Genomic DNA, 15,585 nt, shown 5'->3' with positions numbered 1-15,585 from the left:
ATCTTTTCCTTTCTATCTTTCTGGTTTTTGTTTCTTCATCGGTTGAATTCGTTACTAAATTTATTGAGACGCTTAAATTCAATCTATTTTAATTATATGATTAAAAAAAGTTTATTAAATATTTTAACTTCAATATTTTGAAATTTGTGTGTGTTTTCACACGTTTAGTAAATAGTTAAATTAATCATATATAATATATCACATCTTTTAATTATATGTATAAATCTCAGCAAGTATTAAAATGTTAAGCTTATTCCAATCAAAACTAATATGTATAATTAAAAAAATAACATATTTTATATAATTAACTTAATTATAATAAATACTTTAAAAACATTTTAATAAACATATTTTATTATATATTTAGATACTCAATTTAATTAAAATATGTCATAGTTGGAACATGTATTAAACCTATATAATGTATCCCTCGGATTTTGTGTGCATGTGAAGGGAGTTGGGAGCAGGTTTTCCTTTTAATTAAATACTCATGTTGTCCTACAATATTAATTAAATGTAAATAGAAGACAAAGTAAGGGAGTAACACGTAGCTAGCCTTTCATGTTGTTTTGCCTTTTCTAAATATGCATCAATTATTATTCCATCTCTTTCTATTTATATCTTATCATTTTAAATTTTATATTTTTTAAGAAATTATGTAAATTTATCATTGTATCATTATTTATTATTCTTTTGAAGTCAAGTTTTCTTATGTTGGTTAAATTTATATTTTCAAATCTAATAACTCTCAAATATAAAATAAGAAGAATAATATTATTTATGTATTAATTTTATAAAATAATAAATATTAAGGACTATATATTTTTTATATGAACGACATATATATATATATAGAGAAATATATTAGGTATAGAAAGAGAGACTGAATTCTCTTTTTCCGGATCTCACTGTCTTCATACAGAGATAAATAAATAAATAATGTCTTCACATGGAATGTCATACGCAACGTTGGGTATGCAATATTTTCTTTATGGTTAATTTTTTTTAGCAGTAATTTATTAACTCAATTTATCTTGATCCATTTAAATTTAAATTAATCTATTCGTTTATACATATATTGATTTTTAATTAAAAATTATTTACTTATAAAAATATTTTTCACTGTGCGGCAAATGAATGGATCTTGAAATTACAAGGCCCGTGTTATGTATCCTGGCCCATTCATGTCTGTGGACCCCAAAGGCCCGAATAAATTGCCACACAGCGAAGCGGGTCAGGGTCGGGTCTCGAGCTGTTTCAATGGAAAAGGACGACGGGAGGAGAGAAGCTGCGATAGGATCAGCACCATCTCTACAACCCAATTTCACCAATAAAAATGGTGTCAACAATGCTCAAATTTCCAAATTTCAAGTAATCTCTTTCTCGCCTTATTTCATACCTTAATAGAACCTAGTTTTCTTGTTGTTTTCATTCATAAAGGTAAACAAAATTTCTCCATATTTCTCTATCTGATGAAGAAGCAGTAATTATGATAAATGTAAGTTTAGGAAATGGAATGAAATTTTCCAGAATAGAGCGAAATGGTTATAGAGGATTTGTCTCTCTAGTTATGTGAGAGTTTTGGATCTCCCGTTGTTGCATTAGTGACCTGCATTCATGAATTATAGAGCTATAAGATTTATCGCCATTGTTGATAAAATTTATTAACTCAATTTGAGTACCTGGAGATTTCCAGAGGCATCGATTTGGAATAACAGCTAATAATTTTGTGAGAGTTTTAGTACTATTTTGGAATACCCTTCGTGAAGCCTAGTATCCGATCACCTCTGTTATTATGTATAACTCCCCTCCATTACCTTGTACACCGGGGCTATCTATGGAAGAACCATCAGTATTGGGATTGAGGCGTAGTTTATTGAATACGTCAAGGAAAACCAAGAATTGTCATTGGTTGTTTGTCCAAGCTTTATAACATGTATGTGAATTTCACAGTTTTCCAGTGGAGTTGTAAAGCAACATACTTTGTTGTGCTTTGCAAGGATGTTTGGTTGGTTCTAACAAATAACCTTTGGTTGGGTGGATTGGTAATTTCTAACTAAAATCATTGTAGGTTGATGTGTTTTGGCGTTCATCTCAACCTACAATGATAAAGCATAGCACACCACACACCATGTGACTTTCTAGTCTATGATTCAGCAAGTAACCCAAACTGTGGATCCTTAGAAACCACATGTATGTTCAAAAGGATGCTGAGCTATCAGTGTCATATGTTCCACATGTCCAATATACACTTTTTCTAACAGTAATATCTAAAGCATTAATTAGAGTAAAACATTGAGTTGTTATTCTGAGAACACTAGAATTAATTGAAGGGCATCTGCCTCACCTAAGAAGTATTAGGTCCACCCGTGCACACTATTATTTGCGAGCTTTATGTAACACGTCCAACTAAGTATTTGCGAGCTTTATGTAACACGTCCAATTAAGTATTTGCGAGCTTTTTCAGAATATGTAACTATGTTAAATCATATCATGTTGTTATGCTCAGAATGATATGAGTAACAGTTGGGCACTTTATACACTCTACCCTCCCCAGACCCCACCTAGTGGGATTTCACTGGGTATGTTGTTGTTGTTGTTGTTGTTGTAATCTTTATCCACATATGCATTGATGTTCCAATCTATGATCCCTTAAACATTTTCTCTAAGTCGTGGAGTAAAGGTTGCTTTGATTTTGGACTGTATAGATGGATACATAGTTACGAGATGATAAAATTGGTTTCAAAACTTCGAATACTGTATAGGCTAGCAACAGCATTGATTAAATGTTAGACGAAGGAGATTCAAAACTTGCTTGCTGAGCTACGGGTTCGGGACTACATTAATTGAGCGTATGACATTTGGATATATAGATATGTGTGCGTAGTTGTTTTAGCTTTTTCTTCTTAGTTTGACTGGATTGATTTTTCAATATCATATTCTTTGGATTTGCTAGGAGTTGCACAGAAGACGCTTAAAAATAAAAGCAAAATCTAAGGTCAAGGATAAATCAAAAGGTATGTAGTTTGATTCTTCAGCACTTTGTTTATATTTTCAATGATTCTTTTCCTTTTTTTGTTTACATTTTCTATTGGAAGTGAATTTCTAGTTAACATTTTGATGAGGAGAGGTTACCAGGAACTCTTGTCTCCACTAAAAAGTATAATGGTGAAGATGTCAATGCTAAATGCAAGGAGATCACAGATGAAAACTCAATAGAAACAGCTAAAGATCCGAGAATTACTTTGTCAATAAGCAGTACAGCAGACCTTTCATCCTCTCAAGAAGACAACACACTGTCAAGAAAGCAGCAGAAGTTGCATTGGGGGTATGACCCTTCAAAGTGTTTGCAATCATTATATTTAGAACGAACCATTAGATTTTGTGTCCCCCCTCCGAAAAAATTAAAGAGTAGGCCCAAAGCACATTTAACAGTATGTTACCTTTAGTGTTGTATTTGGTTGGTTATGTTTCTTTCTTTCTGATATTTTGATTTTGTATACCGTATGTTCTTATGAATCGTGCTTTTTTCTACCTACTGTAGGCTCGACACCAAGGAGAGATGGGAAAGGAAATCCAATATGTAGAGATATCAGCATCTGAATATGGAATGCTGCTATCTTGCTAGACATCTCCAAGGAAGGCAGCGTCTTTGATCTACAAGTCATCATAATTAATCTATTATGAATTAAGATGATGTCTGACTAAATCATCTAAGCTTGTAAACCCAAGCTTAAGAGTGTGAAGATGTACATTGATTACCAGGTTTATGAGGAGATGGGAACTAAGCCTCAGCTAAGGGGTAGCTGCTAAATAACTTGATTCTTATAGGCTTGGCCCTTTTACTTGTAAATGCACTTGTTTCATTTGTGAAGTAATACTAATTTTTTTTCTTGCAAGAAGGAAAAAAGAACATGTAGTTTAGAAATTACAGCAAAGGAGACGAGTTTGTTAAATGTCATGGCTAAAAGCATATTATTTCTCCATCTGCATTTTTCTTTGTTTAACCAATGCTTTATTTGTTTGCATTTTGCACTTAAAACTTCAACGAACCTTTCACACTTTGATAACACTCCGAAGGGTTTAGGATTATCCTAAAGTTCCAGACAGTGGAACTGGCTTCGGGGATTTCTCAGTTATGAATAGGCTCACTTGCATATCATTTTAATTAATTGAAAATATTTATGAATGCTCAATCGTATTTATATATTTATTGATGATTTGGTGTTAACACCCAATGCAAATAAAATCTTTACCATCATTGCATTTTCTGATTTACGCTACGAAAATGATTACCAATTCATACGGGTAGATGGAAGTGATAAATACATGATTCACATATATTATCATCTTGCACACCTACGGTTCACCTGTAGTCCACAATGATTAAGAGCTGAAAAATGCTGCTGAAGATGGGTTCCTAAATACTCAATTATACGCGGATCATCTTCCATAACAGTTACATGTTTTTACAATGTTCCATGATTCATGATGCCGACGTACAAGAAAATCAAAGAGATATAGCTAAAGGGTAAGTGATACAACTCCAGTCTCGCAATAATAGGACTCCCAATGTGGAGAATCTCTTCAAAATCCAGACCCACTGGATGGCGGAAGCTGAAATTACTCTCAGCTGTTCATGTTGTACCACTCAAATTGCTGGACTTAACTCACGTTCAATCTCCTCCAGTGACCGCCCCTTTGTCTCCACGACGTTACCAGTTATATACACGACAGCAACAAGACAAGAGAGTGCAAATCCCATGTACACCGTACTGATACCAAATTTAGTTACAATGCTCAAGAAGTACAGGCCAATAAAGAAGTTCATTATCTGTTCAAGGAGAAATACGAGTTAGAAACAAAGTAAACATGGAGAGAATGAGCCTTCAATTAATCTTACAGAGCTGCAAATACCACCACAGTGAAGGGCAATAAATCAATTCCTACCTTTTCATAGTTATCTTTTTAAAGCTCATGCCGGGAACATAGTAGCAATCAAAAGCAAAAGATACTTCTCAAATAAAAGAAGTAAACAATAATACTCAAAATCAGAGAACCAAGGGACTATTGTCTCTGGTGCTTCAACAAAATGCATATTCCCCTAAGCACCCTGAAATGTCATGTTACCCAAGAGGCGTGGCATTGAGAAACATGCTCAAAAGACATTTGAGCATACTGTCAGCACACATTTCAGCTTATTGTGATATTAGGACTTTCGCATAAAATTTTGCTTCCAGTTAATCATGGAGCGCCATAAATGATGTAGTTATAACCTTTTATTTGCCCCCCCCCCCCCCCCCCCCCCGCAAAAAAAAAAAAAAGAAAAATAGACAGCAGCAAAAAGGGTACTAAGGTTTCCAAGCACTAACTCACCCAATGTACCCCCAAAGAGAGAGCCACCGCTTTTGCCCTAATTCTGGAAGCAAATATTTCTGGAAGTAGAAGAGCAGGCACAGGACCAGCACCAAGTGAAAAGGACAACACATAGCTGCAGAGAAAATCGTAGCAAGAAAATATATATATTTCATTCCATTTGTTACAAAAAAAAATCATTTGCATTGACAAAGGGGAAAAAGAAGCTGGCCTAAACAGAAGAAATCGCTTTGGTGGAAAAAAGGAAGTAACGATCCAACAGCAGGGAAGCACATGATACTTACAGGACAGTACCAAGAACAGCCAGTGTGCCAGAATATGGAGTCAGGACCTTCCAAGTGAATGACAAGGAAAGCAACATCATTGATGCAGCCTGTGAAAAGAGAATACGATGAGAATCAGAAAAAAAAATGGATAGAACAAGATAAAGCTAAAAATAGATTAAGTCGGAAACAAGCCAAAAATCAGGACAATAAACACAAAATGTTCCCTCAGGCCTCATCATACGCATGCCTGGGTTGCAGCTAAGGAACCATCTAAGCATTGACAACTGGATGCATAAGAGCATGAGTTCAACTGCCAAGGATAATTAGGATAAGATGGTAAAAGTCTCAGGCAAGCTATCCCAAAGAGCTCATGTTGGAATTCTCTCTGCTTGATGATTATAGTTGGGGAATATTTCAAAGACCTCCCTTCAAATTTACCTTTATACCACTAACTTCTCTTCTGGTTTGGATATTACACACACTCCCTAATTTGATTTTTTCATAACGAAACTTGTCTAAATGATAAAAGATTTTTAAATTTTTCCAGAAGTGCTCTTCTGTAATATTAATTATTGAATGGAATTTTTTTCCAAAAGTGCTCTTCAGAAAGTTTCACAAATTCTCAGAAAATCACTTTATTTGGAAAATTTTCACATATAAAGTGATCAACCTTTGTAATATTCATTTACACTAACCTTCAAGCAAAGTGATTTAGGTATTGCTCTAGGCAAGGATTTAGGTTTTCAATCTCTACTACGTAAATGATTTGCATCACATTATAACAGGGTATAGCATTGCTACTTGCTAGTGCTAGAGATAGAATTTCTTGAAGTACAAGGTCATTTAACAAGCATATATTTGCTTGTTTGTTTTCCCATGAATATTTTGCTGTTTTTTCATATGCATATACACGTGTTTGTGCATCCAAATGCCTACCAAAACCTTCAAATAGAATACATACATGTAATTAATCACCTAAAAGTGAAAATATCACATATTTCTCAAAGGATTAACCTCAGTTCAGTTGCAAGTTGTAATTTTTTTTTGACATAGTAAACTCCATCTAGGACTAAAAATGACTTACCATTCCAGTATAGCTTATGAGCAAGAGACTCTTCCTTCCTTGTTTATCCATCAAAGAGGATGCCACCGTTGTCCCTGGATGAATATGTACCCATTAGAAAAATATATTCTATAGCCACAGATGTTACCAAAAACCTTGAGGAGAAGACTAACCAAAAACGTTGGCTGCTCCAACCAGAGCACTGGCTGCTACATCAGATGTAATTCCAGCACTTCGGAACACGGCAGTGGAATAATAGACAACAGCATTTATCCCAGCTAACTGCTGCAACAAGAACATAGCTGCACCAATGCTAACAACTGCAATGACGACAACAATTAGACCATTTTGATTGTACAACATGGCACAGAAATATCAGGAGCTCAAACTATCACATATATTTGGAATGAGTGACCATAGACTGATAATAGCACATTAAGAACAAACTCAAGTGGAGAAATGTGTGCCCACAAGCAAAAATCAGACAGGCTTTTATTGTTTGTTGAACAAATTAAGTTGTAAGTAACAGTTCTCTTCCAAGCAGGAAAATTAAGAAGGTTACAAATTTATTTATTTATTTGAAATTGGTACTATTATAATCCTCAGCATTAAGGGTATGATATATGCTGGCCACCTCCAAAAAATTTTTACAGAAAGATATGGACTCTAGATTTACAACACCATAAAAATCTATAAGATCATCTACTTCCTCTATACAATTCTCTTTAAACCAAAAAATAGAGAAACTATGTAATTCCATTTCACAACATGAATGGACTTAATTTTATCTTCAAAGCATCTCCCATTATTCTACGTATTTGAACCAATAAAAGAAAAAAAAAATAATAACAAACAAAGTTGATTAAAAAGTAAAATGGATACACGTACCAGACTAAACCCTATGCTTTGGTGATTATCAAGGTTTTGGAACTTAAGCAAAATAATTGACATGTTTTTCTTTATTGCAGCAGAGCAGAACTACACACCACTATCCGAAATTCCTAATGATGGTGGCGCAGGATAACAGCCAAAGGCAGATGTTAACAATTTGACGTCAGGTACAGAAATTTAAATTTGTTCTTAAACAATATATAGGGAAGTGTTGGACCTAAGGATATAAGAACTGAGCTTCAGACGCTTATAAGACATGCATCATCAATATTATCTACAATACTGAATGATCAAAGATATACCTTTCCTATAACGGCTACTAAATAGATCAAGCCACCCAGCATCTGGTTCTGAAGAACCCTGGGCAGAAGCTTCCAAATCACCCATAACCTCAGCAACTTTTTCTTTACCATATAGCCTTTTAATAGATGTCTCAGCTTCAGAAATTCTCCCTTGCTGCAAGATAGAATTGGATAGTTTAAGACTAAAAGTCTCTGACATTGATTGTTGCTGTAGACAGGATATCCATAATGAAGATTTCAAACTAGAAAAGAAAGATCTCATGAGAAACCTGATAGAGCCACCGAGGACTTTCAGGAGAAAATACCATTCCTATTGCAAGTAAAACAGATGGAATAAGTGCGAGACCAAACATTGTTCTCCACCTGACATATGAAATGGAGACATGTAACTTGATGGATTTAAACCCAAAGATTTAAGCATTAACACGAAAACTGCAAAGGTTGGAAAAATCCATGCTCGTTAGAGTTTCTGAAGTCTGGCAACTACTAGTTGTAGGACCTTAATCATTTGTGAACAAGGTAGATGGAAAAGTATCATTTAGAAACGCCAATAAGACATAGTAGTCATTCAAATGGCAAATGAGAGATATGGAAGTAGAATATGCAATAAACCCAGAAACAAGCAAATAAGTAAATCAAATAACATTAACGGGTAATCCTGTGAGGGCCCACTTGCTCTGGCGTCAATTAGAAAAGTTAACAGTCAAGGTACACAACTTGATTTTAATTCTTCCCAATAGCATAAAAAAAGTTGATTAGAGAAAATATTCCCTATAGTTCTTCCCAAGAGCATCAAAAACGGTTGATTAGAGAAAATATTCCCTAAGCATTGAACAGTTTTGGCATCTGGGACATTTCAAAAGGATCACTAAATGTCAAAACTACAGAAACAGATTATTGCTATTTGCTTTAGAACCCAAAAGCTGGAGTACGACACTCTTAATAGAAATTAAAATCATTGGGGATAAACAATTATCATTTTACTTCAAATTATTTCTCAAGGAAAACCAAACTCAAGTCACAATGAAATTCCTTGATGAAAAAAAATCATAAAATCAATGCAAAACTTATAAAGTTTGAAGAAAATAGATAATAAGCAAACCTGAGTACTTCATTAATTTTAAAACAATTTAACACTGCCAGGTAGCTTATATAAGGGCAAACAAAGACATGTACAACTTTCATCAAAGAACCGAATAAATAAACTTAAGCTTAACTGACCTCACCTCACCACTGTATGAAATTAGAGAAATACACCAGTAACTGAACTAAAGTGAATATTGTATGTAAGTTGTAATATTATCAATAGAAGATTCATGAACTACAAAGAACGAAAAATAAGCAGACTAGGGGATTAGGCACCAAAGTGCTAAACTCTGCCATCTACCACCACTTTAATCGCAAACTACTCCAGAATTATGTTAGGACCACCAAATGGGTACCCTATTGGTTCTGGACTAATCAGGTCTAGATAAAACCATTCATGACATCTTGTTGGAATCTTCTTTTGTCAAAATCTTTTGCAAGGCCTTTGCATGATTTCATGTACCAATCATTTAAAAGTTACAAAACTCTAAATTGTTTTCTGCTATGAACATACGTAATGAGAAATTACCACGAAGGATTTCCAGACAAAGGCAATCCAACCACTAGTGCAACAAGAATTCCAATGCAAATGAATAGCTGATTGACCGTTCCCAGTGTGCCGCGAATTTCCGTGGGTGAGATCTAAGAACCGAAAATTTGTTAGGATGCAATGAAAAACGAAAGTATAACCATTGAATACTTTCTAAAAAGGTGGTGTAACTTTGAGTGAGATATACACCTCAGATATGTAAAGTGGCACAATAGCAGATGAGATGCCAATGCCAACTCCAGTAAGTAAGCGTCCAATGATCATAGCCTGAACACTCTGGGCAGTGGTACTGAAAGTTTTGACATCATATTAGATGCTTGTATCAATGGTATTGACCTGATAGTGTATCTCTGACTATTGTAAGGTACATACCATAGAAACGCACCAACTGAAAGTGGAATTGCATCCAATATAAATGTCTTTGTTCGGCCAAATTTATCAGCCAGAGCTCCACCAGTAAATGAACCAACAAAAGCGCCAGCAAGAACTGTGCTAACAATCCATCCTAATAAAAGAAATCAAATAAAAGATTGGTATTCCTATATCTAGATAATTAACCAAAGGAAGTGAACTGTAAGAAATAGGACATCTGAACAAGGGTTCCAAAATATTTTTTTTCCCCAACACAGCCAAAACATTAACTCTGTGACAGAGCAAAGGCTTCATAAAGAAGTTGACCCTTTCTCCAGCAGCTCAGAAACCAGTAAAATAGGATAGTAATCAATTGAAGCTATATTTCACATAAAAAACCATTCAATCAAAACTTGCCTTGTATAACAGTGTTCTCGGCAATCCCTAGATCCTTAGCTAGGTACTCAAGGGCACCATTCACCACCCTGAACCAGAAAAATGACAGTTATCATGGAACTTAATAGCACAATATAAACCAGAGGGTTACATGGATAAACTGCAGGGCTTTGGAATGTTTATGTACCTGAACTAAAAATGCTTATGGCTTAGAATTTAGAAAATGCCTGAACTAGAAATGTTTGGTCCAGTTCGTTACCAGTTTCAAAATAAAGAAATGTTTGGTCCAGTCTGACCCAAAGATTGAGCAGACAGGTAACCAGAATTGAACTAATTCATCTATTTTCACTTTCTAAAGTATGGTGGTAGAAACACTCCCCTAACCCATAACAACAGTCACATTCCGCTTTCAGTGGGTTCTCCAAGAGTTATGTCAACTTTATTAATAAGCAACTTTTATCATTCAACTTCGCCATATTTTCAATAAGTTGTTATTGAGAAGGTACCAAGGCCTATTTTAAAGTTCAGAAAGTTGTTTGCCTCTCTTTTTAGGCCCAATTTCTTATTTATATACAAGAAACTTCAATTCACGGTGAGAAGAAAATTCAAAAAGTTGATAGGGAATGCAAACTACAAACAAAACTTTGAGTTTCGCTCATGAGAAAACAAAATGTAGAATCAACAAATATTTAGCTTATACAATCAAACAGTTGAGCCGGCAACCAAGACCAACTAAGCAAATACTATGATTGCACTTTCTTTGGTTAAGGTCTGGGTCCAAACCAGCATTAACAGTTTAATAACATAAGTTATTTTTTTTATATTTTGCTTTTATTTGGTTTCTCAAATAAAGAGAAGAAAATGACTAAACCAAAAGACTTCTCTCTTGTTTTGTTTATTTTACGTGCACATTCACAGATTCAACCACTTTCCAGTTCAGCTGGTTGAATGATCGCTCTCAAAGTCATTTTGCAAGTCACTCCAGTGTTCCTCTGCCCCAAGCTGATGAACAAAGCAAGGATGAAGAGCATATTTTTGCAAATTAGCTGAAGGGTAATTGATAAGTTACTACTCCGCTTGACAATAACCAAAATAGACAAGTACTTTTTGTGTATTTTATTTCATTGATTTTAAGATTTACTGAACATAGTGTGGATAGAAATCACTGGCTTCATTTTGGATCAAAAAGAAGATATCAAATTATTTTACGGACGAAACTATCAAAACATTCATAAATTAATTTAAAAGAAAATTAATGATGTGGCTTTATATCTATATAAATCAAACAAGCTTACATTAGTTGTCTTTGCGTTGGGACGACATAGTTGACATTCTTCTTCTAATTTATTCACGAGATTTATTTATTGTTTCTTATTGTTGACATTCTTCATAAATACCCAAAAAACAAAATTTTAAAATTGAATTGAACCGAACCAAACCAAAGTATTTTGGTTCAGTATTCGGTGCACACTATTGAAAAACCGAAAAACCAAACAGAAGAACTGAATACCCACCCCCTTAGACTCAGGCAACTATGATAACATATGTAAGATAAAATACCAGTAAATGAATGTTCTTCAATCATATAATGTCATACCCTAGGTGATATCCAAATAAAATTGCTGCCAGACAAGCTACACCCACATAGGGAAGTACTGATCCAGATGATTGGCCTTGAACTTTGAGAGGTGCTGCATCCTCAATATCCTCTCCTGCCACGCAACAATAGACGTGCTTGTTAGTAAGTTTCATGCATCATGCAGGACCTTTGTTGTTATCCTATCCAAAGAGAGGCAGTCAGGTTGCAGCTTATTTAAGTTTCAATAGTATTCTTTGTACAACATACTCGGCTGATGCTTAATCCACATGACAAAACAATGTAAAACTTCTTCTTTTTTTCAAAATAAAACCTAAGAACAATCTACTCGAACAGAAAGCTCAGGTGAAAATGTGAAGTTTAGGTTCATGTTTTTTACGGAAATGAGATCCAAAACTAAGAAAAGGTAAGAGAGAAAAAGAAAGACTTTTCACTTGGTTCCCACCCATATGAGAAAAGTTAATAATCTTTTACTATTGTCCATGCACTATAACCATCCACCGGATGTGTCATGTCTCACTCGTAACCTGCATGCAGTCCACCAATTCCTAAGTGACCATTCTCACCAAATTACAACTAACCATACCACCATACCAGTTGTGCTACCATAGCAACTTCACACCCAACTATTATCCACTTCTAGTCTCCCCTTCCTTTTCCCTTTACCAAATCACAAATGTGGTGATATACTGTCGTAGTAGACAAAAGAGAACCAGGAATTCCAGGCTACCAGTTAACAGTTTTTAGCCACCTTATGTTGGCACAATAGCAGAATTTAATACTCCTTCGCATGCAGAAGCAGAAACCGAACTAGCGTGGAGCAGTCCCACAAACATATCTGTAATGAAGACAGTAATGAATTGCCTCACATTGTAATTCAATAGAGTGAATCAGACAAGATTAAACTTAACCCTAAACTCATTAAGGAAGAAAATTACATCTCTCTAAACGGGTGCATACTCTAAAAACGATACCAAACAGATTTTTATCACAGCACAAGGAAAATGGGAATTACACACCCCCAAAACAATCAATAAAATATGCCTCTCTATATAAATCCTCTGTATCAAGCTATAAAGTTGAATCAGTATATAAACATGTACCAGCAGCTCGAACTCTGTGTGATCTGGACTTTGCCGACGAACCGAAGACAGTTTGAACAGTCCTCCTAGCACGACCAAGTTCGATTCCCATAGAAGCAGAATCCATACTGACTCCGAAGCAACTGTTCCTCTCCGTCATCCGGAGACTTTTACCAGCTAAATTCCTACTACGCAAGTCACTAACGCCTTGCAAAATCCTTCGATTTTGAAGGCCAAATCCTGTGTTGCCTTTAACTGTGAAAGTTGAAGTTTGCATTTTGAAAGCCTTTTATGCTTACCTGTGAAAAAAAGGTACATATAACGGAAAAGTCAACAAAATAAAAAAGTAATAAATAAAGCAATACACAAAACGCTCATAGTATACACTATTATCAGCGAAACACCATCTCATTTCATCATCTACACTAAACAGTTCGACATGAATCGGAAATCAACACCAGATTTGAAGCAAAATAGGACTTTAATCGCAATACAAAGAGCTGATTATATGAAGAAATCAAACAAAATCGCAATGAGATCGAAAATTATGGAAAAAAATCAAATCGAGAACTGGAAACAATACAGTGAAATTATGCAAAGTAGAGTGTTGAAGGTGAGAGATTTTTGAGTTTGCTAATGGTATCTTCTTCGATGCTTTTTGGTTAAATTACAGCAGAATTTAGTTGTTACGAAGTGGCATTGGGAGGATCGATGAATTCGAAGAGAGCTGAGAGAATTGTGATGGAGAGAACTGTTCGCTTACTTTTTATATTTAACTGATCGCTTACTAGTTACCAACGAAGTTGATCGACAATTCAATTATTTTCTCTTATGCTCCTTCTTTTTTCTTTTTTTTTTCTTTTTCAGGTACTAGATGAAAATAATTTTAAAAAGTAATTTATCATTGTTTCTTTCATTTGTCTTTAACTTTTTATTTTGTCTACTTTAATACATTGCTCGTATTTTTTATTTTATAACTACAAAATTTATTTTTTTCTTTTTCTTAAATTTTATGTTAATAATCAGACAAAAAAAGCTAAAATGGAGAGAGTATATGGTTACTTATTATTTAGAGAATATGCAAAAACATAATTTCGAGTAATTCTAGCATATTTATGTCATAGATTTGTATTTAATGTAAAGCAATGGTACTTAAGTATGGTTAGAGAAACTGGTTTATACAAATTAGAAAGAAGTATTTTGAAATTTTTTTTGAAGCAAATTATTAATTTCGTTTCGAATTATTGAGAGCCTTAAAAGCACTCATGTATTGGATTAACTAAACTTACATATATTTTGATTTGACACGTAACATAGCAAGTGACCTCAAATTCTTATAAGAGCATAGACCTATTACTAAAAAATTAAAAAAAGTGTTGAAAACAGTTCTAACCTTAATGAGAATTTAGGATGTATTTCACTCATATTGCAAAGTCGGGGTTGTATCTAAATTCAGTTAATCAAAATAAATTGTATTTTTAAGACAGTCAATAATTTAAGAATAAATCTAATGATTCACACCGAATTTAGAGATTTTTTTCTATACTTGTCTTAATTATAGATTTATTTATTTTTGTAGAAGAAAGTAAAAAGAGAAAATAGGAAGAGTTTATTTATGGATAGAATGCAGTTGGATTGCAGATTAGATTTGGGTTACGTGGGAGATTACATTACAATTTACACGGGCCCGCACGTGATCTGTTCTCTGACAATCTCATTATTCCTTCGTTAAATTAACTGCTCATTGTGGCCCAGGGCTCGGCCCGCTAATTCTATGGGCTTCAGAACTAGTAATTCAAGACATACGGGACCATATAAATCTAATTTTCAGTTTTGGTATTTACTTTTAGCAAAATTTATTTTTATACCGTACCTAAAAAGTTATTCCCTTTTCTTTCATCATTATACAATTTCACATAAAGTTAGACTGAGCATCAAATCTTCTAGCGAAAAATTGAAACTTTAGATGGTTAATTAATTGAGTTATTAGAATCTCACGTCTAATATGTTTACCTGCTTTAACAATAAAATTATTGCATTTAGTGGTAAATTTTCTAATTATTTAGCATTTGGTTCATAATAGACTTTGAAGTGGCCAACTATATGAACTTTTCACTACAATCAATTATTATTGTGTGATATTTGATAAAAATAACTCTAGTTATGATTCATCCTAATTACATATATAGTGTCATCAAAGAATATGGTTTAGCGAATGAGAATTATTTATACTTTAATCAGAGATTTTGGTTTCAAGTTTTATGTATGAAAAAAATCTTGATAGGAAATTCTGAATGAATTTTATATAATACAAATTTGAATTAATCAAACTCTAATGCAGATGTGTCCTAAAAAAAGGAAGATATTGTAATAAGAATTGAAATTTTAACAGCCACTATGGATATGGAGAACTGAGAATTTTATTGAATGTTTCACATGTAACATAACATATTCATACCCAAGTAGACCTATCAATTCTTATTTATATTTGACCAACCCGCTCATTATTCTTATGCCTTTGCATTTAAACAAGTTAGGTGAGTGACATTAAGATGCAAATGGAATGTAGGTTGAACTACGTCATTCAAAATCGAATTGAAAATAATAGTTCCAACCGAAAAAAAT

The 15,585-nt window shown here is 33.9% G+C and overlaps 2 protein-coding genes across 2 annotated transcripts; one reads left to right on the top strand and one right to left on the bottom strand.

Moving 5' to 3' along the window:
• The first annotated feature begins 1,166 nt into the window (after positions 1-1,166).
• On the top strand, positions 1,167-3,645 carry LOC125822367 (uncharacterized). The gene is given in 5 exon segments (XM_049501765.1): positions 1,167-1,196; positions 1,198-1,371; positions 2,957-3,017; positions 3,139-3,328; positions 3,545-3,645. Coding segments are annotated over 5 exon segments (498 nt in total). The 3' UTR covers positions 3,588-3,645.
• Positions 3,646-4,421: 776 nt separating this feature from the next.
• Positions 4,422-13,728, bottom strand: LOC125822347 (plastidic glucose transporter 4). The gene is made up of 14 exons (XM_049501743.1): positions 13,544-13,728; positions 12,982-13,259; positions 11,879-11,993; positions 10,303-10,370; positions 9,907-10,039; positions 9,724-9,823; positions 9,514-9,626; positions 8,168-8,261; positions 7,899-8,052; positions 6,879-7,025; positions 6,727-6,800; positions 5,661-5,749; positions 5,377-5,491; positions 4,422-4,834 (listed from the first exon to the last, which is right to left on the bottom strand). Exons 2-14 carry the CDS (start codon positions 13,235-13,237, stop codon positions 4,652-4,654), a joined length of 1,641 nt encoding a protein of 546 aa, XP_049357700.1. The 5' UTR covers positions 13,238-13,259; positions 13,544-13,728; the 3' UTR covers positions 4,422-4,651.
• Positions 13,729-15,585: the final 1,857 nt, after the last annotated feature.

This window comes from Solanum verrucosum, unplaced genomic scaffold, assembly GCF_900185275.1.
Source record: "Solanum verrucosum unplaced genomic scaffold, falcon-dt-bn FXZP01000103.1, whole genome shotgun sequence".
Lineage (NCBI taxonomy): Eukaryota > Viridiplantae > Streptophyta > Magnoliopsida > Solanales > Solanaceae > Solanum > Solanum verrucosum.
This window is presented reverse-complemented; position numbering and strand designations above follow the sequence as displayed.

Coding starts and splice junctions, on each gene's coding strand:
- LOC125822347 (XM_049501743.1), bottom strand. CDS start 13,237: ATGCAAACTTCAACTTTCACAGTTAAAGGCAACACAGGATTTGGCCTT. Junction 11,994..12,981: donor ACACAGAGTTCGAGCTGCTG/GTACATGTTTAT, acceptor GTTGCGTGGCAG/GAGAGGATATTGAGGATGCA. Junction 9,824..9,906: donor TCAGTTGGTGCGTTTCTATG/GTATGTACCTTA, acceptor CAAAACTTTCAG/TACCACTGCCCAGAGTGTTC.